The sequence below is a fragment of the Athene noctua genome, chromosome 20 (genome assembly GCF_965140245.1).
Source record: "Athene noctua chromosome 20, bAthNoc1.hap1.1, whole genome shotgun sequence".
NCBI classification, from domain to species: Eukaryota; Metazoa; Chordata; class Aves; order Strigiformes; family Strigidae; genus Athene; species Athene noctua.
In genome coordinates, this window is record NC_134056.1 from 5,886,004 (window position 1) to 5,913,258 (window position 27,255).

The following is a 27,255-nucleotide window of genomic DNA, read 5'->3' on the forward strand; positions in this document are numbered from 1 at the left end:
ATTAAACCACTGGAAACCTCTTACCATGTTCGACAAAGACGTTACAGTGTGGGCCCCCATGCCTCGATGACTCCTTCTTCCCTGCTCCTTTGATGAAGTGCAGGGCAGGCAGACTTGGCCTCCTTTGGTCCCCAAGAACTTTTCCAGGCTGCTGCCCCATAAAGTAACGATGGGCAGCCTATCCGAGGATGAGAAGTTTTTGAAGAAGTCTGTGATCCCTGATCTTCCAGGTTGGGAAGGAGCTTTGAAGGCAAACCTATTTTAGGTGGGTGCGTTGGTTGCACTCACTGCGTGATAAAGTCACTTGAGGCAAAGAATTAAGACAAGCGCAGATTCCTCCAATGCTTTTGAAGATGGCAACAAGGCTCCTTAGGTGGCTTTATGCAAAAAAACCAAAACGAGTCAAAGTTCCAACTGCTTAGTAATGACCAAGCGTTACCAAAATTTCAGGTTGCCATATGTAGTGTGTCTTCCCCGGGGTAAAGGAGAGTTAGTTCATCTCACAAGCAAGAAACCACATGTAGGCTCACCCAGGGCAGGAAACAGCCATTCCCACTGCAACCAGTGTCAAGGTTTCTTTTTTTTTCCTCCTTTTCTTTTGCATAGCATTGAGTTAGCGAAGGCCAAAGAGCCACGTATTTGGCTTCAAGTATCGCTGAAGTCTTAGCAGGATCAAGTACGCTGAAACCATGTCAGCTCGCAAGGCGAAGCGGAGGCGGCTCTGGGCCTGGCAGGCTCCTTGGGGCGAGGGAGCGGGACGGGGGGCTCCTGCGGTCCGGCCTCACCACGCCTCGCCTTCTTCCATCGCAAGCCTCGGGCCGCCCGCACCGCCGCTACCTCTCCCGCACGCCGGCGGAGGAGACCCGGGCCAGCGGGGCCATGGTGGCGTCGAAGCAAGGCTGGGGCCGCCGGGCCGGTGCAGGTGGCCGCCCTCCCGGCCTGCTGCCCGCCTCAGGCGGAGCCGGGTGCCGGGGACGGCGTGCGAGGCCGGGGACGCGCTCCGGGAGGCCGGTTCCTGCACAGCAGCCAGAGGAGGTCAAGCGGGGGTGACCGGGCCGGCTGCATCCCCGCGGGGCAGCCCGGCGGCGGGCAAGGCCCGGGCGGGCGGCGGGGCCGAGCCCGGCCCGGCCGCGGCGGGACGCGCGGAGGGGGCCGGGCGGGGGGCGGCGGGGCCGAGCGGCCGCACGCCCGGGGGGGGGGCCCCCGCCGGGCCTGGCAGGAGGAGGGGGACGAAGGGCCGCGGGGCGGCGGCGGGGGGGGGGTACCCCGGGGGCTGCCGCCGGGGGCACCCGCGGCGCGGAGCGAGACTGGCGGGGGGCGGCTGCAGGCGGCGAGGGAGATCCCGGAACCCCCGGCGCGGCGCAGCCCCGTCCCCGGCCGGCGGGGCGGGCGGTCACATCCCCTTCCGGCCCCTCCTCCTCCGCCGCCCCCGCCTCCCGCCCGGCCCGGCCGCTGCCCGCTCCCAGCCCCGGGCGGGCGCCGCGCCCGCCGCCATGACGGGAGCCCGCCGGGCGGGAAGGGGCGCCCCGGGGGAAACGGGGCGGTGAGGGGAGCCGGGGCGATGGGCTCCGAGGGGGAAGCCCCGCAGGAGGTGCGGGGAAAAACCTCTGAGGGGAATGAGGGGCGGGGGGCCGTGAGGAGAATGGGGGTGAAGGAGAGGGTGAGGGGAGCCATGAGGAGGAATCCCGTGAGGGGAATGGAGGAGGACGGGGGAACAGGGGGCTGGGGGACACGAAGGCCTCTCTAGGGTGAAGCCATGAGGGAAAGGGGGGTGCTGTGAAGGGGTCCGAGGGGAAGAAGGTGGATGGAAGGGGCAGGAGGGGGAAGATGAGGGAGACCAAAGGGGAGGGGGATAAGGGGGAAGATGGTGGAAATGACAGGCAGAAGAGGGATTTGCTAGGATAACACTGCTAGCAAACGCTAGTCAGGGGCCCAGAAAGCTCATGCCAAATCCCTTACCCCTATGCAAGGGCCACCCAAGTTGTTTTCCCCTAGCTCTGACCATGACAGCCAGCTAGAGACCCCTCCTGTGCACGGGGCTCAATGCCCCTGGGCAGCTCTGGACCCTGGATTTCTTGCAGAGAGGGACAGGGAAGAAGAGATCCTCACTGCGTCAGCTGCCGGCACAACCATCAGCTTTTCCCCAGCCAAGGGTCACTCACACTGCTTGCACAAAGGACTTCCCCTTCCTTGTTAATGCTGTCAGAGCGTATGCCAAACCCGATACCAAGAACAGCCACAGAGGCCAACGGAAGGTGACAACAAAACATATTTTATTGATGTACTTCCATGCACCATTTGGTACAAAGATAAAGTTTAAGCCCCAGATTCTTCAGCCTGCACTGTGGTGCCCTTCAATGTGCAGCACGGGTGTACCCTGAGGTAAAGAGTAGGGACAGTGACGCTGAAGATATTCAGTTTCTCGTACCTTCTCCGCTTCACCTTGGGAATAGAAGAGGGTTGAGGCAGCAGCTTGAGGTCAGGGTGTTCTGGTCAAAGGTCTGTGGTTGCTCCCACTTGACAACGGGAGAACACACAAATGCAATTTTGTGCAGTAGACTCCTGCTCAGGGTAACCATCTGGACACAGAGCGGCTTGTTTGTACTGACTCCTCCCTTGTGACAAATCCAAACACACTCCATGTCTCCTACGCCATATTCAAGGTCCCTGGCAGACATGTATTTTTCATCTTCGAACAATAGCATCTGAAATGTAGCGCCTGATAGGGCCCTACGGGATCCTCCACCTCTGCTGTGCCAGCCTGCTCCTACATCACGAACTCTTAGGCAGGAGACTGATCCCAAACCACGTCTACTGCATTTCTCCATCAGTGACTCAAATTGCAGGTACTGAGGCTATTTGTGCTACACACGCAGGAGAGGGAAATTCTGGTACATTATGCTGTGACAAATCCAGGGTCACACATCTCTTGAACTCTGCAGAATTTCTCCAGGTTAATCTCAGTAATGGAGATCAGCTTCTCACTGCAGTGATCTAACCCCACACTCAGCTCCCACGGATTGAAGGAAACTGAGGGTCTGTCAACACAGGCCAAGCAGCCTGAGAGCAATCTGTTACAAAAAAAAGCAATACCAACCATCCTTTACTGAAAAAGTTATTCCCTTCTAGGTCTGACTGGAGCATCCTGGATAATCTCTCCTACTGCAGCAGGACTGAAACAGAGTGAACTCCAGAAGGTCCCTGATATTCAGATGACCTTAACCAAATAATGCAAATGTAACTGCAAATAAGTAGGACTTCTGTTCAGGACAGTACAAGCTGTACATACACTTCTCCCTGCCTCACATCTATGCAGATGAACTTAATTAGTTTTTATTTAACAGACTAGGTGAATTGATCATTCAGGCCAACAGTCAGCTGTTCCTCCTGATGCTTTGCAATCACAGGCAGCAAAGTGGGGCAGGTTCTTTGCCTGCAGTCCCCAACCTCTTTCCACTCAGCTGTTGCTCCAAAAGCATTTCCCATTTCCCAAAGCAGTGCTGGAGTTAACCTGGGGCTATACACAGGCAGATGGGCCAGCTGGTCACTCCCAAATACCATAGCAAGGTATCTGCCCTCTTTTCCTTCCTGAAGGTATTATATTTTCTGCCTCCTACCCTGCTGCCAGTTTTTATGAACCTGATTGTGAACATGTCAACAAACGAAGTTGCCCAGGGAGTTCAGAAATTATTAGAGAAGACAGAAAGATTGTGTGAATGCAGAATAAATTTTAAAATCTACAGACTCCTTCTTTCAATCAAGCTTTAAATATGGCCTGTGTACATCCCATATATTTCATAAAAGAAATTTCAGTACTTTTTCTGGTTACCTTCAATCAAGTGTGGGTTGTTACGCCCACAGCTGCAGTGATGTTTCCTCCATAACAGTGTCTTAAACCTTCAACATCTTTACCAAATAATAAACCCTAGCACATTAATTAATAGTCCTCAGGAACATGAGACAACCATTTCAAGACTGCCTATAATCTCAGTGGGGTGTCAGTATCTTCTAGGGTCTGCTCAAAGCTTTGTATTTATACCATTCACCTCAACTGAATGGCAAAACTGCACGCGGATGATACAGAAGTAACATAATAAGCAGCAGTAATTGGATTAATAACCCATTAGCACAAATTTAAAATCCCAATGGTTATTGCTGAGAATAAAGGGAGGGACTGCCATTCTTCATGTTAGAACATGAATCAAACACTGCCACCAAGAAACAGGAAAATTATTTCTACAGATGAGTGATTTTGTGTTCTCGTTTCTGCAGGCAGCACTCACCAGTGAGGGAACTGCTTACTAGCTCCACTTCCAAGCACATCTGTGCCATGTATTAATCTTGGAGTAAGCAGCACAGGCAGGTGCTACAGCTAGTTTACAAACAGGCTCCACACTCTCAGACACTGGTGACCAAAGAAAGCAGGTTGCTCAAGGTGGATTTAATACCTGCATGGGTATTTTAGTTCCCCATGTAAAAATTAACACTTACTAGTTAGTTTTTCCCACCCCACTTGCAATGATGGTTTTCTTAAACCAGAGAAGTCATAGTTCTTCCTTTTCACCCTTCCTGCTTAGAAGTTGCCTAGCAAAATCCCACAGACTATTTCAAGAATTCAAGAGAGCAAAATCCCACAGACTATTTCAAGAATTCAAGAGGACACTGCTTTTGCTGGAGTCCTCCTTTACATCTCAAGCACATCCCATTTCAAAGGCATTTTTTAGATAGCCTGCCCATACTCTCATGCAGACCTGCCTATGGAAAAAGGGGCCCCAGCACCCCCACCCATCTGAGATGCCAGAGCCTCATGCAGACCCCATCTGACTCCTCACTCATCTCTGCCAGCCTCTGGGGAGAAGTCGTTTGCTAGATTGTGGGTCATGAACTTGAAGCCTCTCCATATGGAAACTGTCAGCCCCAGCAGCACATCCAGTTGCCTTTGAGATGGACAAGCACTGGTGGCCCTCAACATTCACGAAGGGAGCAAAAAGTCACAAGAATTCAGCCAAATCAACAGTAAATGGCAGCTGGCCTGGTACCTTTCTTAGACACTTTTGAAACTGCTCAGGAGGTTTCTCCCTCCCCACGCAAGTTTGTCACTCTCATCTCTTGTTACCTGCTGGCTTGTAAAGCTGTGCTTAATGGGGCTACAGGAGCTGCCAGCAATGCCCTCGCTGAAGCCGTTACAGAATTCAGAGCTGGGCTTGGTAAAGCATTGGCTGAATTCACAAAGAACAGCAATGACCCCTCGTGGCCAAGGAGGAAAATACCGGCACCTTCAGCTGCCCCACACATCAGAAAAGATCCATAACCAAACCTTAACCAGCTGCTGCTCTTGTTCTCAGGCTTAAAAACAAAAGTGCCAGGTATTCCGGAGCACAGGAACTGGATGAATCACATACTCTCCCCCATTTAATACACCCCCAAGGCCAAAGTATCTGGAATGCTGCAGCAAGAAGCAGGAATCTGAAAGCTCAGAGCTGAAGCAGTCCAGATCTTGAGCTCACTGTGTTTCAGGTTGTATACTCATTTACTGAGCACAAAAATAACCAAAAAATGTTCACAATGGGGACAGAGGGAAAAGCCTGGAAATAGACCACAGTTTCAAAGACTGCTATGTAGAGGGGAAAAAAAGAACAAGGGGGAAACAAACCAAACCAAACAAACAAAAAAAAAAGAGATAGGAAAATTAAAGAAATAGTAGCAGTAACACAGCCTGCTGCAGAGACACCAGCACCCTTTTCCCAGGATCTTGTGATATGAGAATCTGGTGCTGCCTCACCTTGCAGGTCTGACAGCTCCTGCTTGGTACCCATGAGCACGATCCAACTCTAAATTAAGTACCTCCAGAGCATGCTTCTTCAGCATGTTTGTCACATTACCAACAGCGCTTTCAAGAGCCTCATAACCCCACCAAGCCCTTTCTGACCTGTTAGGTACCCACAGAGAGGTTGCCTGAGGACAGAGAAGCATTTTGCATTCGTGTAGCAGTTCAGCAGAACCATTTCCAGATATCACATCCCTCTAGGTGGTAGTGAAGTACTGGCTCTTCACGCCTTTGCCCTTTAACTGACACAGAGTTGTTTAAATTGAAGTGGCAGAGATGCAAAGAGATCTACTGGATTAACTACAGACCTCTCCATCAGCTTTTAAAAATGCTTTAAAAAAAGGGAACACCAGATAATTTATCTCATTGCCTGTATATCCCCAATCTGTTTATACCTAGAAGCCTCGCAGCAGAAATCCCTCAATGTCCCCATATGGTAATAAGATAAACAGTTTCTAAACTACAGCAATTTGGCAGGGAAAAACATGAAATACTTTTCTAATTAAAAGATGCAGCCTGCTAAAGCTTTTAGCCTTTTTGCACAGTTCCTGCCCATGCAGATGTAGATAATGCTGCTCCCAGCCTCATGCACACACCTGAAAGTGTCACCATCAAGCTTTAGTTTTCAAATTTCCCGTCCCCTTGAGGATGTGATTGTTGCAACACTTATTAGGGAACCCTCATAAAACTCAAAAATAACAATTCCCAGGTCTTGTGTGGAGCATTCCACTGATATCCCCAAGAAGTACTATTTTACAGAAGTAGCACGGGCATAAGTCTGAGATGTGCAGCAGCAGAACGGATTACCCATGTCCTTGCTTGTCCTTAGCCACTGAGCTCCATAATGCTCTAGTATTTAGGTAGCAGCAGTGGTGGCAGCCATCCAGCCTTTGCTATTTGGCAGGGCAAGGAGGCAGAGGAAGGTAAATACCACTAACACGATCCGAAGCTGCCACCTAGTGCTTCCTCTGGGCAGCAGGCAGAGCAGCCTGCACTAGGTAAGAAGCAACAAATGGCATTTCTAGTTCCCACAAAAAGATTGAGCAAAAAATTTTTCTCTTGGCCAGGGGCAAACATGAGAATTTGCAACACGAGAATTAGATTCAGGGCCAATTAGGACACGGATTTTTCTTTTTCATCCTTTTTAAGAATTACAGTTCTGTGGTGCAAGCAGCCCTAATACAATATACATGCACAATACATATATAATACAAATATTATATATTGACTGCCAACATCTGGCTCAGCATGCCCATCTCTAACCACTGGCCTGAGGATCTTCACCAGTATCATACTGGGCTCCCTGTCACCACCCAAACACAGCTGCTGCACGACTCACCTCTTCATGAGGTCCCACAGGGAAGGAGCATTGAGAGCACCACTGTGAGCGACACCAGGCAATCTGCTGGCAGAGGAACTCTGCACGGAAGTTACACTGAAGAAGGTCACGTCCTGCTTGAATGGGATGAGGAGCAACAGCTCAAAAGATGGTAACAGGATGTTGCAACCACTCTGAGTGTCCTGGTGCACAGAAACTTGAGCCAAGCACAGCTCTCAAGCTAGACCCAACTCATTCTGGGGAAAGACAAGTTAATACACACACTCCTGAATGATCCATCTGTTTCAAAAAATTTATTGAAATGTAAAATAATAGAAAACAATACCAGAGCCTCCTAAGAACAGCTCCCCACATCAAGCATAAAAAAACAGAGACCAGCAGGATACACACAGACTGAGAAGGCACTGCTTGCCCATGGCTCCTGGCTCACATGAACAGCCACATCATGCCACCTTTGAGACACAGAAGCCATGAACAGCCAGACCCAAAATGTGGTTAGCAAGGGTGTGGATACTCCTGTCCTTTAAGACTTGTACCTGTGTTCTGCAGTCTTAAAGAAAAAAACAAGAGCTCTCAGAGGACTGACTGGCAGATCTATATCACAGTAAAGGAAAATCATTTAGCCTTTTGAGAGAGAAACGTCACGAAACACACCTCTTCCTCTCTTATTCTGCACAAAGTTAGGGGCACTAAAGGCAACAAGTACTAGGAGATATGTCCCAGTTGCATCTGTATCTTCATAAAGGTCAAATATCAATTTTTCAGGCTGCTGCACTAAAAGGCTATTGTACTTAAGTACTATTTAGTACTATTGTACTAAAAGGGCTCAGGAGGTATCCTAGGAGTTAAAATGAGGAATTTTGGTGGTTACTGAAGTATGGAATGAATGTTGGGGACTAGAACACTGAAAATAAATAATACTGAGAATCAAAAGCTGCCATGCTGGGACTTCAAATGACTGCTTCTGACCATGTGCCCTATCCCTCCAGATCCAGCAACCTCTGTCGGGTTTCCAGAACGATCTCCTCCATCACCTCTGGTTTGAGAATGTCCTTGATCTGGAGTGGAAAGAAGAGTAACACTGGCGACAAAAAGTAACTACTACTATCACACACTCTGTGGGAACAAGGGTCCCTGACACAGAGCAATAAGCAGCAAGTGAGTTTAGAGGGTTGTGGTCAAACAAGGAAATCATGACAGACAGTCCAAGGCAAAGTCAATTCTGCTAGAGTTTGCAGTTCTTACACAGAGACCATAAGAAATCAAAGGAGATGCTACCAACAACTCCTTACTAATCTCTCCTGAAAGACACACACCAGTATTTGGGAAGGGGAGAGATGACACACAGAAGTATAGTTCAAAAAGAACATCCCATCTAGCTGAGTAGGCTGCCACCGTGAATGAAAGAGAAGACAATTCAGATCTTACCCATTTATGAGAAGAGAATTGCTAGTGATTTTGCTGGCAGAAATGACAGAAAAAAGCTATACAGCAAGAGGTCAAATTGAGAGAGCCTTCCAGCAGTGCAGGATGTGGATACAAACAGAAGACCAGTCTCTGTACAATACGTGACACTTGCTTTTTCATCATTTGTTCTTAAAGTGCACCGTAACCCTCACACAACCCCAAATTTAACACTGTTTTCAGAAGGATCACTGAGAGTCCGTAATCCTAGCAAGGGATACATCTCTATCAAAGAATGGAACTACTTCTCTACAGGAATAGCTGGATTTTGCCAGAGGCAGAACCCTTCAAACTATCCCTGAAAACACGCAACTCAGTTTATATTATGCAGGAGGGGGAAGTTCATATTGTCACTTAACTACAGGATGCTTTGGAAAGCCAAAAGGAAGCTCTACCACTGAACTTACTGACCTCAGCAGCAACTGATGCGGCCTTTCCATTCCCTCCCCACAGCGTGCAATAAAGTAAACACTACTGGTTCCCGTACCTGATGAGGAAGGGATGCTTCATAGCAGTATAGGATGCTGGTGTCAAAGAGCATCAAATTCTGAGTAACCAGAGCCACAATGCAGTTTCGAAGCCGTGAGATCACCTCCCGGTCAGACAAGGGAACCGGCTGAGGAAGGACAGGGGAAAAGAGATGAATACACAGGGAAATAATGCAAGCCTACTGTAAAATAGCTTTGCCCTGAACCTAATACCAAATCTTGAAAGTCTCGGGTTATTCATGTCCTCTGTGTTAGACTAACAAAACACTGTTGGTCAAAGGTTCATCTTGCCTGACCCCTCACCTCCAAGTTGGTGGTGAAGCCCCCGGCCTCTTCATCTTTCTGCTCTGGAGTTGGGTAGATCCAGATGAAACCGTTGTTGCCAAGGATCACAGATGCACCACAGGGCAAGTCGTGGAAGTGAGTCTTCTGGCGTTTGACAAGGGAGGGCGAGACCTGAACGAGCACACCTTGGCCAAGCTGAAGAGGAGACCACGAGACTCAGCATGAGACAGGAGCCACCACATATAACATCAAGGCACCGACATGCGCTCTGCTCCTGGTCTAGGAACCAGTCAATTTTAACACCTCTTCCTGTGAAACAGTGAATATAAAACCTGCCTGCCTCTGGGAGTGCTGGGAGGATTAGCTAATGCCTCTGCAGTCCTTTGAAGATGAAGAATACTCTAAGTGCTTAGCACAAATGTTAATAATATCTTGATCGTAACTACACATAACCATCCCTGCAGAAAAATGAGGGTCGAGAGGCCCAATTTAGCAGAACACTTTCCCTCTTAATCCAATCCCTGTCCTTCACCCTTTGTGTAATAAGCACACTTTGCTTTCATCTTTTAAGTGCTAATACCCTTGGTCTGGTAATCCCAAACTGCAGCCTACGCTCCAGTGGCCCCTTGGCTTATTGCAAAGCACAAAACCAGAGATAAAGGCCAATGGCATAAAGCCCAAAATAGAGCCCTGGAGAGAGAAACAAGTCACACGGACGACAGCCTGCAGAAGAGGTGTGATGAGTTTGAGCCAGATTTTTCTCCCCAGGGTTTAATTCGCAAGCGGCTAGTGGGGGAAACAGGACTTGCAGGCTGTAACTGTGGACAGGGAGAGCAGCAGCTCAAAGGGCAACTCAAGGGCATTCCCTCTGCTCTGGGGTAACCCTGCTCAGTGCTCCCACGTAAGGGGCTGAGATTCTTCCTACCCAGCAGGAATGTGTTATAACAACATCCTGCTCTACTCCAGATCTTTCTTCTTAAAAATCCTTCTAAAAGGCCTTATACAAGTCAGCTGGAGCAGAATTAGGCCAAGAACATGTCCTTTTTAACAACTTACCTTCCCGTATTTCAGACTCCGGGTGTGCAGCGACACAGCCCCATCAGAAAACACAGACTGAACCTCTGCCTGTCAGTGCCACTTAAGGAAACAAGGTCCCCAATGCTGCCCGGTGCCACAAGCCAGTGGCTGCCGCCAGCAGAGAGCTCCCACCACCAGCCAGGCTAGCCCAGCTCCAGCTCTTCTCCCCGTGCCCCTTGGCTCTTCTCTCCAAGTGCAGCAGTGGAAGGATACACTGATGAGGTCCCCTTCCTGCAGATAGTCTCTCATCGCAAGCTCATCTTCTGCTGATCTCCTTCTCTGAAACACACAAGGCAAGAAAAGTGACATTGAGCTCAGAATGAGACAACATCTGTTAATACCTACACTGCAGGAGGATGTTAGGCTGCTGTGCAGAACACAGTCTGGTCACTAAAGAAAAATCTCACAGACTAGCACATCTTTAGGGCATTGATGTGTTTATGACCCAATAACACTGAGACGGATAGCAGAGCACTACAGACTCACCCACAAAACCCAACACTACCCTCGTGCTAACCGGGGAGGGCTCCAGAGCTTCCCAGTGCCTCAGTTTCTGCTGTGGAAGCAGAAGACAGCAGGGCTCTGGCATTGCTCTGCGTCAGCTACACTCACCAGCTCCCCACCAGGTAAATTCATAGATGATAGCAACAAGACTGAATCGAGCCTGGAATTCGTTTCCACTTTCCATCGCTTCTGCTGAACCTGAAGAAGAAAAATAACCTGTTGATATACGCTCAGAAATGGAGCAGCAGCTCTTCAGCAGAGCGGGAGGTCCTGCAACCAGCCAAGCACACAGGAGGAAACAGCTCTGGACTACTTCCAGCCTCATCTTGTTTAAACCCTCCGCGCCGACAGTGCCTCTGTGCAGGAACACTGACGGGAAGGTCAGAGACACTCCAGAGCGGCCCATGGCACGTTGGTGGCCGGCCAGCAAGCCACCCCCCTCCTCCACGGCGCATCACGAAACCCCAACTTTACCTCCGTGATCCTCCCGACCACGATATCACCGACTTCGCCGTTGTACCTGGGAGCGGGACAGAGAAAGCAGCACAGAGAAAGCGGCCCGTCAAACACCTCATCCTCCCCAGAAGAAGACCCAGCCGGCGGCCAGCCCCCGCGTGGCACAGACAGCGGGCTTCACACCCCCTGCGCGGAGGAGGCTGCCATACTCACCTGGTCTTCAGCGCTCTGACACACACCAGCTTGTTCACCCTCTCCACGGCGCCGGCCACCGAGGCGATGAGCTTCTCCTCCTCCACGTAGGTGCCATGGCCCCTGCGGAGAGAGCGGGGCCGCCTGAGGAGAGCCCGAGGCCGGCCGGCCAGCCCACGCCGCTCCCCTCCGCCGCTGCCCCCACCTCATGTAGCCCGTGTCCGTGGTGATCGTGTCCCCCGGCGCAACCAGGTGCTTCTCGCCGCCCCGGGGCGCGCTCGGCCCCACCGCCTTGCGAGCCACCGGCAGCCGCATGGTGATCGCCGCCATCTTGAGTGCGGGCGGCGCGGCGCCCGCGACCCCGTCCGCAAGCGCCTTCCGCCCGCCATGTTAGCTGCTGGCGAGGAGGCCCCTGAGGGTCAGGCGCCGCCATCTTAAGTGAGGGCGGCGGTGAAGTTTCTGCATAGCCATTTTGGTTCCTGGCAGTAAAGGGAGTCGTGGGCTTCGCTGCTGAATCGGAGGGAGGGGCCATGTTTAGTGAGGGCAGGGTCCCTCCCTCGGGCGGGCTGTGGGGCTGAGCGGGAAATGCCGCCCCACAGCCGGGGCCAGCTCCCTGCGAGCCCGCCCTGCCGCACCAGGGGGACACCAGGCCCACGGGGGCCTCTCCCTGCGTCCCCACCACCACACTTTGGGGGGGCACCCCCAGCTGAAGGGCAGCACTGCGAGCAAAGGGTGTGCTTGCCCTGGAGTGAGGCAGCACCCCCAGTTTCTGGGGGTGCCCGTGCGCCTGGGTGTACACACAAATCGCTCTTGCCATCTTCTGAAGGTAACCCTCATCCTCTTCCGAGGTGAAGGCAGGGTCCTGGAGCTGTGCCCGGCCCTGCCAGCGAAGCTGAGCGGCCTCTCCTCCTGCATTAGGTGGGCCAGGGGATTCCCCCCAGCAAGCCCACAGCGGGGGACTGCAGGAAGGCATACACCAGGCCAGCGCTTAGGCTTGGCTTAAACATCTCCTGAGGGATGAGGAATTTACCCTTGCCCTTGGCAAAGCTGTTCCAACAGTAAATAATATGTTTGTGTGGAAGTTTTATTCATTTAATTCAAACAGCAGAGCTGCTGAGAAAATACCAAGGCAAAAGAAGCCGGCGCTAACCTCCAGCAAATGCTTTGCTGCCTCCAGACCAAAATCAAACATTGTTCTTTCAAGCAAGACTTGCACCTGTAGCCCATCACAGCTGAATTATGACCATTATTTCATGGAAGATATCAAAGGATATCAACAGCTGTTGCTTCAAATAGAGACAGTACATGAGACATGGAGGTACCAGACCAAATAACACTACCTGCTCCTGCACTCACCCCTTCTCTTACAGGCCTGCAGAGGCACTTGTTTTTCCCCAAAGCTGATCTTTCCTCTTCCCAGCTGCACTATTTGGTCCAACAGACAATGCTGCATCTCCTTAGTCACCTATTACTGTGTTAGCTAAAACCTTCACTCATCCCACCACTGCATCCTTCCTCCGGCAAATAACAAAATAAAACTCTCCATACTATCCATCTTCTAAATGATAAATGTTCCAAGTAATTTTTATTTAGAATACAAGAGAGAGATACAAATGTATTTACACTGTGTACATATACAATCAAATAATATATAATATCAAAGTTTTGTAAATAATGTTTACATAAATATTTACAAAGTTAAAGTGACAGGTTGGTTGTTTTTTTTTTTCTGGAAGTAAAACACAGTTTGTGAGAACTTTATACATCTTAGACTTATAATTAATATTAGAATACCTTCTTTTAAGCTTTATGATACACAGCCCTCCTCTCGCGTGTGGCAGGACTCCAGAGGGCGCTTAGAGTTGTCCTTGGGGACAGAGCTGGCCCAGGGACCGGTTTTCTCTGTCCCCAGAGGGCAGTAGAACTAACAGCCGAAATGTTCCCTCCCGGCTGCGGCGAGCGATGGGGAGCGCTGCTCCTGGGGCTGGAGCAGGCACGGCCCGGCAGAGCACGGGGTCCCCCACCAAACCTGCCCATAGACGGGCATTTCCAGTGGCACATCATGCTGGGGGTGTCCCCTCTGCCCATGGCATTGCTCAGGGGTGTCGAGCAAACCCCAATACAGAGCTTGGGCTGAAGGAGAGCAGGCAAGGGGATTTGGGGAGGAGGGGAGGAAACACAACCATTTGTAAATCAGGGCTCCCGGGAAGGGAAATGTGTCACTTGGGAAGAGCCACCAGGGCCAAAGCTGCTGCTGGGGTAAACAGGTATGAACAGGGTGGCTGCAACAGGGCTGTGCCAGCCTTTCAACAGACACACATCTCCCCGGGCATGCGCTGCAGCAGAGGAGGAGGGATAAAAGCAATTTTTCTTTCCATTAAATTATCTGTAAAACCCAGGCGTGACTCATCCAGGCCCAGCTTTTAGTTGTCCCAGTCCTCCCCCAGCAAACCCACACAGGACGTCCTGCTGTGTCCCTTTGCTCCTTTCCCCCTGCCAACCCCAGGGACCAGCAGCCCACCCTACACCACAGCTCCCCCCCGGGTGGATCCCGCACGGTGTGCGGCTGCGCCAGCAGCTTGCAGAGCTGGGGAGGGGGGGGGTGTCCCCTCGCTCACCCAACACCCTGACAAACCCCAAGCAAACAGCAGCGCCCCAAAAATAAACCAGCACCCAAAGCAGCCCTGCCGCTGCCCCCCAGTCCATTGCATGTCTCAGCTCCAGTCTTTGCTGTCCAAAAACCCGCCGGGGCTTCACAGCACCATGGTGGGGATGTGATGGGCCAGGGATGCAGGATGGGGCACAGGCAGGGCCGGCGAGTGAGCCTGCAGGGAGGCGTTGGGGGGCCGATGGCGGGCGCTTTTCTGGTGTGCCCGCAGCCCGGCGAGCTGGGAGTAGGCACTTTGGCAAACCTGGCACTTGTAGGGACGCTCGCCGGTGTGCAAGCGGACGTGGTTGCGGAGGGTGGAGGACTGGCTGAAGCGGCGGTTGCAGAAGCGGCACACGAAGGGCTTGTCCAGGGTGTGGATGCGCATGTGGGAGCGCAGGTTGCTGCGGGAGTTGAAGCCCCGGTGGCAGATGACGCAGCGCATGCGCCCCGTCGTGCTGGCCCCCGTCTCTACCGCGTGGAAATCCTCTGGGGACGACAGGGGACGGTCAGGCGCGGCCCTCCAGGGTGGCAGCTCACCCCTGAACCCCCAAGGTGCTGACTGCCCTAAATAACCAGCCTGTGCCCCCTCGCTGGCTCCCTGCCCCCCAGGCAGAGATGCCCACTCAGGGGAGAGCAGGGTTGCAGGCTGGTACTTAGGGCTTTGGGGTAGGGCCGGAGTTGGGAATGGGCTCACTCAAATTTAGGCGACGGGGAAAACTCAAGATGACCTGTCCCCGCTATAGATGGGCACAAAAAGCATTTTTCCCCTCCCTCAGCTGGCAGCAGAGCTGGAGTGGGTGAGCACAGGAGCCCAGCCCACAGCCACACTGCTCTAGCTTCCAGCTTGGGCTCTTTTTTCACAGCAGCACGCTGTCCCTGTGTTGGTTCCAGCCTCTCTCCCTGCTCCGCTGGGCTCTGATGCAGCTCGCTCAGAGGAGCACGGGTGGAGAGCTCCAAGCACAGCATCCCCCAAAGCGCCCCAGAGCTCTGCTCCCTGTCTGCAGAGTGCCTTGGGGAACCACCAAGACAAGCAGAGAGTGAAAGCCCAGGGAGAGAAAAGCCTCTGCGATGGTGATTCAGGGAAAGATCTATTAAATGCAGAGTGGGCACATAGGCAGCTGCATCCACTCGGCGTTTCGCAGTGCGCCGGGGCTGCCTTCCTCCCCCTCGCACGCCTGTACTGCTCCTCCCTGCACAGCTGGGTGGGGCAATGGCCATTGGCCACCACACCAGCAATAGCTGTGGGCAAACTGGCACAGAGGTGAACCCCCAGATTACTGGGGACCTGCCCAAGCTCTATGGGTCTGTCTCATAGCCCCAGTGTTTGTGCCCAGGGAGCTGGGGGGTCTGACACATCCCCTGGGATGCCCCATGCCTACCCCCAGCCTCCGAGCTGGGGACAGGATGAAGAGAGAATGGGCAGGGATGCTGCACCCATGGCTCTTTCCAATGTTACCTACCATGTTTGTTCTTCTTCTGCTCCTCTTCCAGCCCCGGCACGCCGGGGATGCCCAGGAAGGTGTTGTGGGAGTTCCCGTACCAGACCAGCAGCTCTTGGTCTGGAGGAATCATCTAGAGAGAGAGAGAGAGAGAGAGACGGGGGTGTTGGGAGGGGTGATGAACGGCTCCTCGTGCATCCTTGACTAGTTGCTTCAGACCCACCCTGGCCATACCCCATCTCTTGCAAGACCCTGCTGCCATCTGGGACCTGCCAGTGGTCCCCAGCACCCCCCAGGTGGCACAGCACGGCCAGGCTGCAGCACTGGAGGTGATGGCACAGCTCAGCACCATCCACCACCAGCACAAACCTGCACTGGTGCCTCCCCCAGGCTGGGCCACAAGCAATGTGACAGGCAAACACGCGGCTAGAGAGCACACCGACAGAGCTGGGGTCTCCAAAGTGAAGGACCCAGAGGTCCCTGCAGCTCAGGGAGATGAGGATGTGGTGGCACACAGAGAAGTAAGTCATTTGTGGACGCGTGAACTGCAGCAAGGCACAAGTGGCAGGGAGCCATGATGCGGAACCCTGGCTCAGTGTCCCTACAGAGCATTTCAGCTCTGGACGGAGACATCAGCACCCTCCTGCTTTAGGGCACAGGCAGCATCTCCCACCCGACCCCACTGGGGCTGATTTTAGCACGTGGAAATGCAGATGCACCAGCAAAGGGTTTGTCAGCCCCGGGATTGGAGACCTCGGGGGCTGCTATAGGACAGCATGGTCAGGGTGCGAGATGCTGCCTACATCCCACACCAAAGCCCCGGTGCCTGCAACAGCCCAAAGAGATAAATAGGGTCAGAGGAGGGCTTTTGCACCACCCATGCTCCTATTTCCCTGAAACGATGGCAATTGTCCTTCCCCTGTTGCTCCCGTTATGTTCCTGCCCTGCCAGGGCAGCCGGAGCAAGCAGCCAGGCAACGCCGTTCGAGCCTCCCCGCACAAGAAGCCGTGGCTGGGAAGTCAGATGCTCTCACAGCATTTCAGGCAACACTAATAACAACATCACTTTATAAAAAAAAATGCACAGATTTTTTTCCTTTCAGGTCCCCAGTGTTAAGAACCTAATTTAGAAATGGGAAAGTCTCCTGCTTCAGAGGACAGCTTTCCATACACAGAGTAATCCAAGAAAAGCATTATCCACATGAAATGCAGATCATAAGTTAGATCACCCGAGCACTGAAAATGTGCCTAATTTTAAGCATCTGAAAGCAGTGGTAATTTTGACTTCATATTTTTAAGTAGCCGTCTGCGTAAAGCCCTCACTAGGGCTGCAGAGTAGGAATTGGGAGGCGGAGGAAGCCAATATCATTTTACATCCCAAATTGATGCTGTTTCTGTGTCATTTTCTCTTAACAGAAAATGAGTTATTTCTAATACAAGCAAATAGAATAAAACATTGTCAAAAGGTTAAAACACACTGCTTGTGTGCGTGTGTATGTGTGTTTAAATTGTGCTGGAGCTGGTGCATCTGTGCCAGCACTGGGTGAGCACTCAAGTGCATACACCCCAAAACAATTTTAAATTGCCCCCCAAGAATCTCGTGGCCTTCAGATCAAAAGCCAAAACCTGCTGCCCTCACTTTATTTTCCAACAGTGGCAACTTGGAATTGCCGAGGAAGAGGATGGAGAAAAACAAACCAGCAAGTAAGAGCAGAAACGGGCAAAACACATGAAAATATTAAAGGCAAATAGTGAAAAAGGCACCCAATAGATCTGATTTTGTGGTGGGTAGGTGAGAAAGGCAGTGTCAGAGACACTGCGCTGGAGTCACGGTGCAGCAGAGGTGGGTGCAGAGTGCTGGGGAGGGGGTGCAGCAGGCACAGGGGGGCAGGAGGTGGGGGACCCCCCCACAGCGGGCAAGGGAGGAGGGTGACGGTGCCCATGCATGGACACGTGCTGCTGAGGGAGGGCATTGCTGGGGTCAGGCTGGTGTTGGCACATCCTGCCCGGGGCTGAGCTGTTACAGCTGGTCTGGGGCTGGTGCTGCGCTCTCAGTCCAGGATTTGTGGCAAGGGATGTGACAAGGCAGGAGCAGTGGGTAGCAAGCAGGGACCTCGCTCGTGTCCAAGAGGCTGCATTTGTGTGCCCGTGACTGCGCTACGGGTTTAACGAGTGGAGAGAGAACCACAAAAGGAAAACCCTCTCTTGTTTTTCCTTTTCATTTTGGATGCACAAATTCCAGTGAGTTTGAACAAGCAATCGTTTTTGGACTGCGTGTGTGTGCATGCCCTGCCTGCAGGTGTGTTGCATCGGTGGGAATGGGGAGCCCATGGAAGATGCAGATCCTCGACCTGTCGTGCCCAGTTGTGCCCCAGCTCCTCGCACCCTCCACGCTTCCCTTCCTCACACTCTCACACGAAAGCCCCAGACGCTTCTCCTCCTCCTGGACAGAGGGACCCACGCCGACCCGGCGGCAGCAGGAGCAGGAGTTCCGCCAGGCACCTGCCATGCCCGGGGACACGCCGCAGCGCAACAGCAGGCACCCCTCATCCCTACTTTCACCTCCCTGTCTGAACCTCAGGGTTCAGAGCTCTCAACATTTCAACCTTGCTGCTTGTGCCAAGAGAATTATGCTCATCCTCCTCTGGCACTCGCTGCTTCAGCCCCTGGAGCAAGCCTGTAGATCGACTGTGACTGTACAGGGCTTCTACACACGCCTCCCCAAATCTCAGCTCACCTGCCCCACCATCCATGCGTGCACAAGGTGCAAGAAGTGTGGCTGTATTCCTAATTACACCACGGCAACCCGGAACTATTTTACTTCTCTGCGTAATTTAAGAACAGTAATAAAAAGCAATTAAGCTTCTGTCACAACAGGCGCAGCTGCCCACAAGAATATCAGGTCTTAAAAGCGGGTCCAGCTGAAGCCTACAGAGGGGTGTTCAGGATGGGGAGAGCAGCAGAGAAGCACTTGAGGCTCTTGCAACACTGCCTGGGGAAAGGCAGCAGAGCCCCGAGAGGCACACGGGGGCCTCTCACACCACCGGAAAATACCTGTTCTCTCCTTACCCACCCACTCGCCTTTCCCATCCCACTGCGGCAATTCCAAACCCAGCCCTGATGCTGGCTCAGGGCAGGATCGAGCCGTGGTACTGCGCCATGGAGCGTTTGAGCATCTGCCCCTCCGTAAGCCAGTGCAGGAGCCCAACTAGATCTGGGGTGCTGCCCTTGCCCACGGTACTGGCGGGCACTCACGCCCTTTCCCAGTAAGACCCTCTCCCAGCCACGAGCAGCATGGGACCCCGCGGTCCTGAGCATGCGAGACTTTTGCCCCGGTGCTGGAGAGGGAGGGTCCCACAGAGCTGCTCTGGGATGGACTGGGAGATGTTCCCTCTTGCGACTCTAAGCTGAAGCGGCTGCACAGGGACACCTCCCTGAGATACCACCTTCCTCCACCTGCAACAGCATCGGGTTATGGGGACACTGCGGGGCTGGTCCCCACTGTCACACCGCTGGCACTGTGTGACCTGGGTGCACATGGCATCGACACCCACCTCCATCCCAGCATCTCCCACGGGGAGCTGTGGGCACCTCCAGCCTTCACCCCCCAGCACGGCAGCCTGTGCCCTGGGACATCCCTGGGACCCAGCGCCTGCCCCTGCTCCCCCACCGGGCCAGCACCCGCCAGCACATTGTACATGAGCAGGGGGATGAGCTGGGCAGGATGAGTCCCTTCCCCACAGCCCAGCTGCGGGAAGCCCGAGGCACGGCTGTACCAGCACGGCTCCCTGCCCGTCCTGCAGCTCCCCGCCCGGCTTCCGCAGCCCCGATCCTCCTCTCATGCCGTTTACAACTGGAGCTGCCTGTGACCCACCTGGGCTTCACAGAAACCCCCAGAATATCCCCTGCTACAGCAAAGCAGGTTCTTCACAAAATCCCATTTTTCAAGAGAGCATCAAAACCCCACTCCTGCCCGAAGCTCCGCCTGGGCCAGGATTGCAGCTCTTTTCATCCTTTACACCCCAAAACAAGCTTGGGCAGCACTTGCTCTCCCTCTGCTCTGCATATGTCTGTCACCCATGAGCCTGCCAAAAAGAGACAGAGAGAAGGGCCACTCGCTGCTCCCTGGGGTCTCCCTGAACCCCTTGCAATGGTCTTTCCCAGGAGATCTGGGTACCAGGGATGGCAAAGCCATCCTGCGCTCCCACAGACACCCCAAAAAACAAAGGAGGGTCAGTAGGGTGGGGGGTCCCAGCTCCCTGCTCTCCTCCTGCAGCTGCCTCCCGGCCCCGCTTACCTCAATGGCCTTGTAGAAGATGCTGTTCCCGATCTGCACCACCTCCAGGTTCTGCTCCTGCTCATTCCGCGCGCATTTGATGTAGGTCATCCAGCTGCGGTGGTCCTCCTGGCTGGCATCGATGAAGTACCGCACCGTGCCGTCTTCGTTGAAGACCTGGACCGGGGAGGAAGCGGTTAGTAGCGATGCTGCCCATGTCGGACCGAGCCCATCCACCTCCTGCCTCTGGGATAAAGTCCCCACCCAGGGACAAGCTCAAAGCCAGCGTGGCCTCGAGGCTGAGACCCAGGACCTGCTGCCTGCAGACAGGAGATGCCCGAACCCTTCCTGCTCGTGGTGCTGGACCGCAGCGGGGCTGAAAAAGGTTGCCCTGCTCTCGCTGGGCGGGCACAGCCAGCCCCGCCGGCCTGTGCCCACCCGGGTAACACAGCTCCCTGCCTCAACTCTCCGTCTCGGCAGAGTCCTGCCAGCCACTCGGCCCCAAAGGGGCTTTTCAGCCTCCTGCAGCTGCCTGTGGGAGCGGGGACATCCTTGGGTGGAGGAGGAAGGTGCCTGCCAGACCCAGCCCTCAGGGGAAGAAGCTTTGCAGGGTGGCAAGAAAGGTGAGGCAAGTTTCTACTAGGCATAAAATTATAATAAAAAATAATAATTAATAATTTAAAAGTCCAAGTCTGACAGTGAAACAAAACAAAAACAAAAAAAAAAAAAAGAGGAAAACCCCCTCTACTAGCTGGGCATTAATGCATGACATCCTGGCAGCTCAGACCCCCCCAAACCCCACAGCTTCTCGGGGTTAACCACAGCGGGGCTGGGACAAAGCGAGGGACAGGGCAGAGCTGGTTTCATCCGCCGTGCAGGGTACAGGCAGCTGCCACATAGGAAGGGCAGGGCAGGGTGTGATGCTGCTGCATGTGACACAAGCAACAGCGTTTCGGGGCTCCTCCGAGAGCTGGCTGCACCCCGAGGGCTGGAGCAGCTTTGCCCTTCCCCTGCCCCAAGGGTCTCCTAAACCCACCTGCCCTGGAGGACGCCACATCTTTGCATGAACGGGGAAACTGAGGCACAGGAGCACAGGACAAAGTCCCCGGGCCCCAACACCCCGTCCCTGCCGGGGCTGGGGGTACGGGGGGGTGTCGTTACCTCCCACATGAGGTTGTTGTTCTTGCACAGGTCCACATGCTCGGGCGAGATGACCCTGCCCGTGAAGGGTCCCATCTCGGTGCCAGCCTTGATCCAGGTCTTGGAGAAGATGCCGAGCCCTTCCCCGGGGATGGAGCTCTGGGCGATGATCACTTCCGACGGCAGCACCAGGCTCGACAGCTTCTGCACCTCTGCGGGCGGCGGGACAGGGCTCGGAAACGGGACCCGCCGCCTCCCACCCCGCCGCGGGGGGCAGCGGGGAGCCCTTCCCCGGCCCCAGCCCAAAAGCCCGGGGCTGAGCCTTTTTAAACGCCCAACCGGGCTCCTACAAAGCGGTACAAGGTTCCCCCCGGGGCATTGAGGAGGTACCTGGGAAAAGCAGCCCGGGCTGGGCGAGGGAGCGGGACTGAGAAAAGGGGTTAAATGGTGTCTATTTCGGCCCATCCAGCAATTTGTCATGCTGTTAAAGTGATCTGCATTCATTAAACTCAACTAGAAAGAAATTGCTAATTCTAAATTCATTAGTCCTTTAGGAATGCTGTAGCGGTACATTGTGCCTGAATGGCGCAAGGGCTTGTTTAAAAGGGCCCAGGAATTCCTCTTACAAAATGGGGAGATGAGATGGTTGACATATCGTGAATGGAAATGGAATTAGCCTTCATGGTAAATTAAGAGAGGAACAGAAATCCGAGAGGGGGAAAAGGGAGCCGGGACGCCCCGGCGATGCCGGGGCGAGAGAAAAGATATTGTCCCGGGCGGCTGAATGCGGGGCGGCCCCGGCCCCCCCCGGCCCCCTCCCCAGCCCGCGGTTTAAGTGGGAACTTTCTCAGGTCAAGCCCAAGTTAACCAAATGAATTTAAAGCCCTTCTTCCCCAGTCAACTGCTATTACACGCCTGGGGAGAGCGGGGCGCCGGGAGCCGCATCCCGCCGCCGGGCACCGGGGGCCCGTCCCGGGGCCGATGGGGGGGTCCGAGGGGGGGGATCTGGGGAAGGAAGGGGGGGTCCGGTGCCGGCACTCACCTCCGGAGAAGGACTGAGCCAGGACCTCTGCCGTGAAGGCGGTCTTGGGGCTGCTCTTCTCCTCGAAGAGCTGCTCGCCCAGGACGTTTCTCCAGCGGCCGTAGAGGAAGCTGTGCAGGATGTCGGAGGTGATCACCTCGGCTAGCGAGAGCCCCTGGGGCTTTAGCCCGGGCTTTAGCACCAGGGCCTCGGCGGGCAGCACCGAGCCCATCATGGGGGCGAGGCGGCGGCGGGCGGGCCGGGCTCGGCGGGGCCGGGCTCGGCGGGGCGGGCGGCGGGCCGGGCTCCGTGCCGCTCGGCGGCTCCCGCCCGGCTATATATGAGCTTCATTGACCCTCCTAATTGGTTATTAATGACCTCCCTGACGTTGGCGGAGAGACTGGGGCTGCCGGAGCGAGGCGAGCCGTCGGAGCCCCCCGCCCCCCCCAGCCCCCCCTTCTTTCTTCCCTCCCCTCCCCGGGGGTGGGGTGGCTGGAGGGAGGGACGCGGCAGCACACACACGCATCTACATATACACACGCACACACACACGCACCGGCTCAGCCCCCCGCACCCCCCGGCCCAGGCAAAGGCAAAACCCCGGGCACCTTCTCCCGGGCAGGCTGCAAAAGCAACAAAACGGGCGAAAATGCCCCCGCCGGTACCCCTCGGACGGGCCGCACCCTCGGGCACGGTCCCGCTCCCTGCCCGGCTCCCGCGCTCGTTTTGGGGTTGAAACGCGGCTCTTCGGGGTCACGGCGCTCTACAACGAAATCGGCGGCCCCGACGCCGCCAGCCCCCGCTGCTCGGCGGCGTTTGACCCCCGCGGCCCCGGGGGAACGGGCCGGGGCTTCTCCAGCGGGTCTCGAGCCGCCGCGGCTCCCCGTTCCCCCCAGCCCCGGCCCGGTGGGTCGGTACCGGCGGCCCCGGGAGGAGCCGGCGCTGCCCCCTCAGACCCCGGGGAGGGTCCCCAAGCACAGACGGGGGGGTGTTACGCGCCCCCGGGGCTGGTCCCTGCTTGCACCCAGGGCCGGGATTTCCCGGCTGCAACCACCAGCCCGACCGGTCCCCAAACGCGCATCCCCGTTGCATTTCCCACAGGAATCTGGAAGGGCCGAGAATGGTGCCCACGGGAGAAAAGGGCCGGAGTGGATCCCCCCCACCTCCCCGCAATGGCAACCGTGTCCTGCCGCGTCCCCCCAGGGCCGGACCCCCACCCCGGGGGCGGCTGCAGCATCTCTGGGGCTCTTCCGCCGCAGCATCTCCATCTCCACACTCAAAAATATTCCCCGACAAGCCCTGGTACCCACGACACCCCCCCGCCCCTCCGAGCCCCAGGAGCCCCGCAGCCACCCTTGTCCCCCAGGAAGGTGACACCAGAGCGGTCCCCACAAATTCAGTGCGCCCCTCCCTCCGGGCCCGCAGCTTTGCCGGCTCAGCAAAGGGTTAATCTTTCCTGGATTTAAACCCAATCCTGCTGTGTCGGAGCTTAGAGCCCTCTCCTTAGCCTTGTTCTTTTGATTTTCATGGGGACGAGGGGCTGTAAAGGGCTGGGCGAGGGGGGGGTGGGGGGGGGAAGAACGATGGGCCCCCAAATTCCTCCGGCACTCAAAGGCCGGCTCCTGCCCCCCAAACCCCCGGGCAGCCCCGCTGGCTCCAAATCGTGCCCGGAGAAAGATCCAGGCACAGCCAGACCTCCCCCGAACCCCCCCAGCCCACCCCCCGGGTGGGTATTTTATAGAGTGAGTTTGTCGGGTGGCTTTTCCCCTTGGCGGGGCTGCCTGGCGAAAGTGATGTTACAACCCAACTGTAATCGTTTATTGCTGTTAACCCACTTAAGAAGAGGCGCAAATGTCAGGAATTAACCCAAACCTGCGGTTACTGAGGGCGTTTGCCCGGAGAGAGGCAGCGCTGCCTTAGAAAGGGGAGGTGAATAACCTGCCAGGGTTTGGTTTGGGTTTTAATTATGCGTAAAAATAAGTTTATTTTGTTTTTCTGGACTTTGGCTACAGGAGCCGTCAGCCGACGTGGCGCGTGAATATTTCAGCTTTGCTAAATATAACGCATCAGGTGGAAAGCTCCACAAGACGCGTCTTCCTCCGGCCGCCGAGGCAAGCGAAACCCTCGGATTGCTCCCCCCCCGCCAGGAAACACATCAACCCTCAAGTTATCCCAGGACAGGAAAAAAAAAAAAAATAAAAAATAAAAATGCTTTTAAAAACTGCGTCTCTCGTGCGGGCTGCGCTGTATCCCCGGTCCCGGCTGCGGGGGACTGCGGGGGGGGGTGGGGGTGGGGGTGTGATGGAAAAAGGTGGAAAACAAAAAAAAAAAGAAAATAAATAAATAAATAAATAAATAAATAAATAAATAAAAATCCTTCCATTTTCTGCGTGGTTTTAAATATCCCCAGCTGTTTCCCAAAGCTTCTTCCCGGTCCTAGGAAGGTGCTTTGGTGTGTGTGTCCCGTCCCCCCGTCCCCCCCCCCCCCCCCCTTCCTCGTTTCTTTTTTTTTTAATATCGCAGCTATCCCTCCTTTTTAACATTTAAGAGGAAACAAGTTTAATATTCATGGCTGTTAATAGAGAAGGGCCATTATCGCCGCCCCATTGTTCTGAGCCCCGCACAATGCTGCTTGTATTTTCATGTGTATATTCCCAAAGTTCCTTCTGAGCGTTTAGTGAGCACTTTAATATTCATGGGTGTTAATAGAGAAGCCCTCAGTATATTGGCATATTGTTGGGAGGTGTACATATTGGTCTGACTTTGAATAGCCACAGTCCTCTTTTCTTTTGCTCTGTTTTGCAGGGTTGATGGGCCAGGAGTAAATGGGCATTTTTCCCCCCCGTCTCCCCCTTACAGAGAGAACATCTTTATTCCAGTCCCAGACTTTCTGGTTTCCCATTCAGGACCCTCAGAAATAATGTCAGGCAGAAGAAAAGTGGAGCAAATCAATCTTTCATGGTCTTTTTGAGACCAATTTGACATCCATGGACTCTTCTTTTCTTTCACAGCCTACAAGGGGATGGTCAGGATCTGGACAAGGTTGGGGTCTGATGAGGGGAGACATGGGATCATAATGCAGCAAAGAGAGAAAAGAAAAGCAAAACAAGAAAAGATTGCAGGGATGGGGTGATGGAGGAAAAATGAGGGTGAATGACAGTGCAAGAAAGGAGATTAGAGCCCAGCAGCTGCTTTTTGGGGGGCGGGGGGGAGGGGGGAGCTCTCTCCCCTCTTCCAGCCCTTCGCATGAATAGGATTTGAACAGAGCGGAGATTGATTTATAGTTATTGCAGTTGAACATTTATTGCTCTTAAAGAGTGGCGGGGAGAAAAGAGAGAAAAGGGGTTTGAAAAGCTCCTTTCTGTATTAAAGAGGTATCAAATGAAGACTGCTGAGATAATATACAGTGGCCAATGGGAATTTGATTTGCTTTAAAATTTAACTCTTGTGGGGCCGCCGCTGACGGACGCGCCGGGGATGGAGCCGGCCCGGGCGCTGCCTCCGCGGGCGCGCAGGGGCGCGGAGCCGCCGCTGCCCCGGGCCGCTGGCAGCCGATATTCGTTTCTCTAACCCTGCAAACTGCCCGGCTTTGCCGCAAAAATCACCGGGCGGCTCCTGTGCGCGGCGGGGGAACGGCTGCAGCCGCGAAATTATTATTATTTCTTCGTTATTACGATTTTATTTTTTTTTTCTCTCTAAGACGGGGGTGAAGGCAGACGGGATGCGGAGCTACGAAATAACCGGCGCAGGGAAGAGCTCTTTTCGGAGCTGAGTTTTTTTCCTGCCCTAAACCCGGAGGTTTCTCCTCCCCGGCAGCAGAAACGCGATCGCAGCCGAGTCCCCCTGGACGCAGAAAGGAGCCCATTGTTCAGTGGGGAGAAATACATTTTTAGCGGTGATTTGAAAGCTCCCCTCTCGTTTGAACTATAGAAGAAAGTCCCTGGCAGGGAAGAGCATCCCCCTCCCTCTGCCCCAACATCTGTTTGGAGCAATCCAGGCTCTAGGGCAGAGCCGGGCTCTGCCCCCTCCCGAAGTCATTAAAAAGATATTAGCTGAGCTGAGAAAAGTCCAGCGCAGCCCCGGTCCGGGCTGGGGTGGTGGTTGTGTGTCATTAAAGACGATTTGGGATTTGCCAGGCGAAGGGACACGCGGGGGCCGGGTTCAAAAAGCTCCGCGGCCGCGCCGACCCCCGCGCCGGCTCCGTGCGCCCCGTCGAGCGCCGGGGGACGGGGCAGCGGCCCCCAGAGCCCTGCCGGGAGCCGAGGGGCTTTGGCCGCTTCCCCCCCACCAACCCGGGCTGCAAATGCCCCGGGAGCCGGAGGGAAGAGGGGGGCAGGAGGGATCGTTGCACCCCTGCGGCTGCCGCAGGAGCCAGGCGCCTCCGAAGTTGCTAAATGTGTCATTTATTAAAGCATTCAGGGGGCTTTTCTTTGGCGTTTGCTTGCAAACTCACAAAGGCCCGAGCTGCTGTTTGGGGGTCTTTTCTGATGGAAAAAGGGCTCGGAGACCCCCGGCACAAAAGAAATCCTGGCAGTGCTTTCAATGGCCAGGACTCAATGAGGGGGACCCTGTGCGCAGCGGGCGGGGGCGAGGGGCCGCCCGGTGCTGCCTGAAAGGCAGGCCTGAATGTAATGGGGAGATCTGCGTTTATTTGTTGGGATCACATTTAATTAGCTTAGTACAACCCTTGAAAGACAAAGGGACCTCAATCTGGATCCAATCTGAAGCTCGTTTGGAGAGCGAGGGCTCCTGGAAAAGTCAAAAGAGAGAAAGGAGAAAGAAAGGGGAGGCTGGGAGAGAAAGGGGCTGGGGGCCCAGCCAGGTGACTGGCACGCGTGAAACAAGGGGGCCTTTTGGGCACAAGGCAGAGCTCAAAAGGGAGGGAGGAAAATAGCCTCTTCCTCAGGTTTTACCTACTTAAACCCCCTGAAGGGGCCGGAGCTGAAAAGCCTCAATAGGGGCTAAGGAGGCTGCAAAGCAAACAGCGGCGCTGGAGAGGGGGCTCCGGCCCTGCCGCCGCCGCAGTTGGCGGCACTCGGTTATGGGAATGTGCCCAACTGTTACCTGCGCCCGGCAGCGCTCCCACCCCGCCCCGGAG

The 27,255-nt window shown here is 54.6% G+C and overlaps 3 protein-coding genes across 5 annotated transcripts in view; all 3 read right to left on the minus strand.

Moving 5' to 3' along the window:
• Positions 1–1,055, minus strand: part of ABL1 (ABL proto-oncogene 1, non-receptor tyrosine kinase) — an 83,542-nt gene extending 82,487 nt beyond the window's left edge. The window contains exon 1 of the mRNA XM_074923432.1: positions 25–1,055. Coding sequence (XP_074779533.1) covers positions 25–160 — 136 coding nt within the window. The 5' untranslated portion in view covers positions 161–1,055. The remainder of the gene's footprint in view (positions 1–24) is intronic.
• Positions 1,056–7,444: 6,389 nt separating this feature from the next.
• EXOSC2 (exosome component 2) lies at positions 7,445–11,979 on the minus strand. 3 transcript variants are annotated; one of them, XM_074923917.1, is made up of 9 exons: positions 11,838–11,979; positions 11,654–11,755; positions 11,459–11,504; positions 11,093–11,182; positions 10,694–10,759; positions 10,460–10,528; positions 9,422–9,598; positions 9,118–9,246; positions 7,445–8,224 (listed from the first exon to the last, which is right to left on the minus strand). In XM_074923917.1, exons 1-9 carry the CDS (start codon positions 11,960–11,962, stop codon positions 8,144–8,146), a joined length of 885 nt encoding a protein of 294 aa, XP_074780018.1. In that variant the 5' UTR covers positions 11,963–11,979; the 3' UTR covers positions 7,445–8,143. The 3 variants fall into 3 exon arrangements, with proteins under 3 accessions (XP_074780018.1, XP_074780020.1, XP_074780019.1); XM_074923919.1 differs by lacking the exon at positions 11,093–11,182; XM_074923918.1 differs by lacking the exon at positions 10,460–10,528.
• A 1,280-nt stretch (positions 11,980–13,259) lies between these two features.
• On the minus strand, positions 13,260–22,473 carry PRDM12 (PR/SET domain 12). Its single transcript, XM_074923767.1, has 5 exons — positions 22,179–22,473; positions 21,158–21,348; positions 20,018–20,173; positions 15,743–15,854; positions 13,260–14,768 (listed from the first exon to the last, which is right to left on the minus strand). Exons 1-5 carry the CDS (start codon positions 22,390–22,392, stop codon positions 14,386–14,388), a joined length of 1,056 nt encoding a protein of 351 aa, XP_074779868.1. The 5' UTR covers positions 22,393–22,473; the 3' UTR covers positions 13,260–14,385.
• Positions 22,474–27,255: the final 4,782 nt, after the last annotated feature.

Bases quoted from the DNA above. Each gene is read 5' to 3' on its own strand.
- EXOSC2 (XM_074923917.1), bottom strand. From the start codon at position 11,962: ATGGCGGCGATCACCATGCGGCTGCCGGTGGCTCGCAAGGCGGTGGGG. The intron at 11,756-11,837 runs GTGGGGGCAGCG...CTCTCTCCGCAG, and splicing joins ACGGACACGGGCTACATGAG to GGGCCATGGCACCTACGTGG. The intron at 10,529-10,693 runs GTATCCTTCCAC...TGGCACTGACAG, and splicing joins AGGAAGGGGACCTCATCAGT to GCAGAGGTTCAGTCTGTGTT.
- PRDM12 (XM_074923767.1), bottom strand. From the start codon at position 22,392: ATGATGGGCTCGGTGCTGCCCGCCGAGGCCCTGGTGCTAAAGCCCGGG. The intron at 20,174-21,157 runs GTAACGACACCC...TCCCCGGTCCAG, and splicing joins ACAACAACCTCATGTGGGAG to GTCTTCAACGAAGACGGCAC. The intron at 14,769-15,742 runs GTAGGTAACATT...TGTCGTCCCCAG, and splicing joins GCAGAAGAAGAACAAACATG to AGGATTTCCACGCGGTAGAG.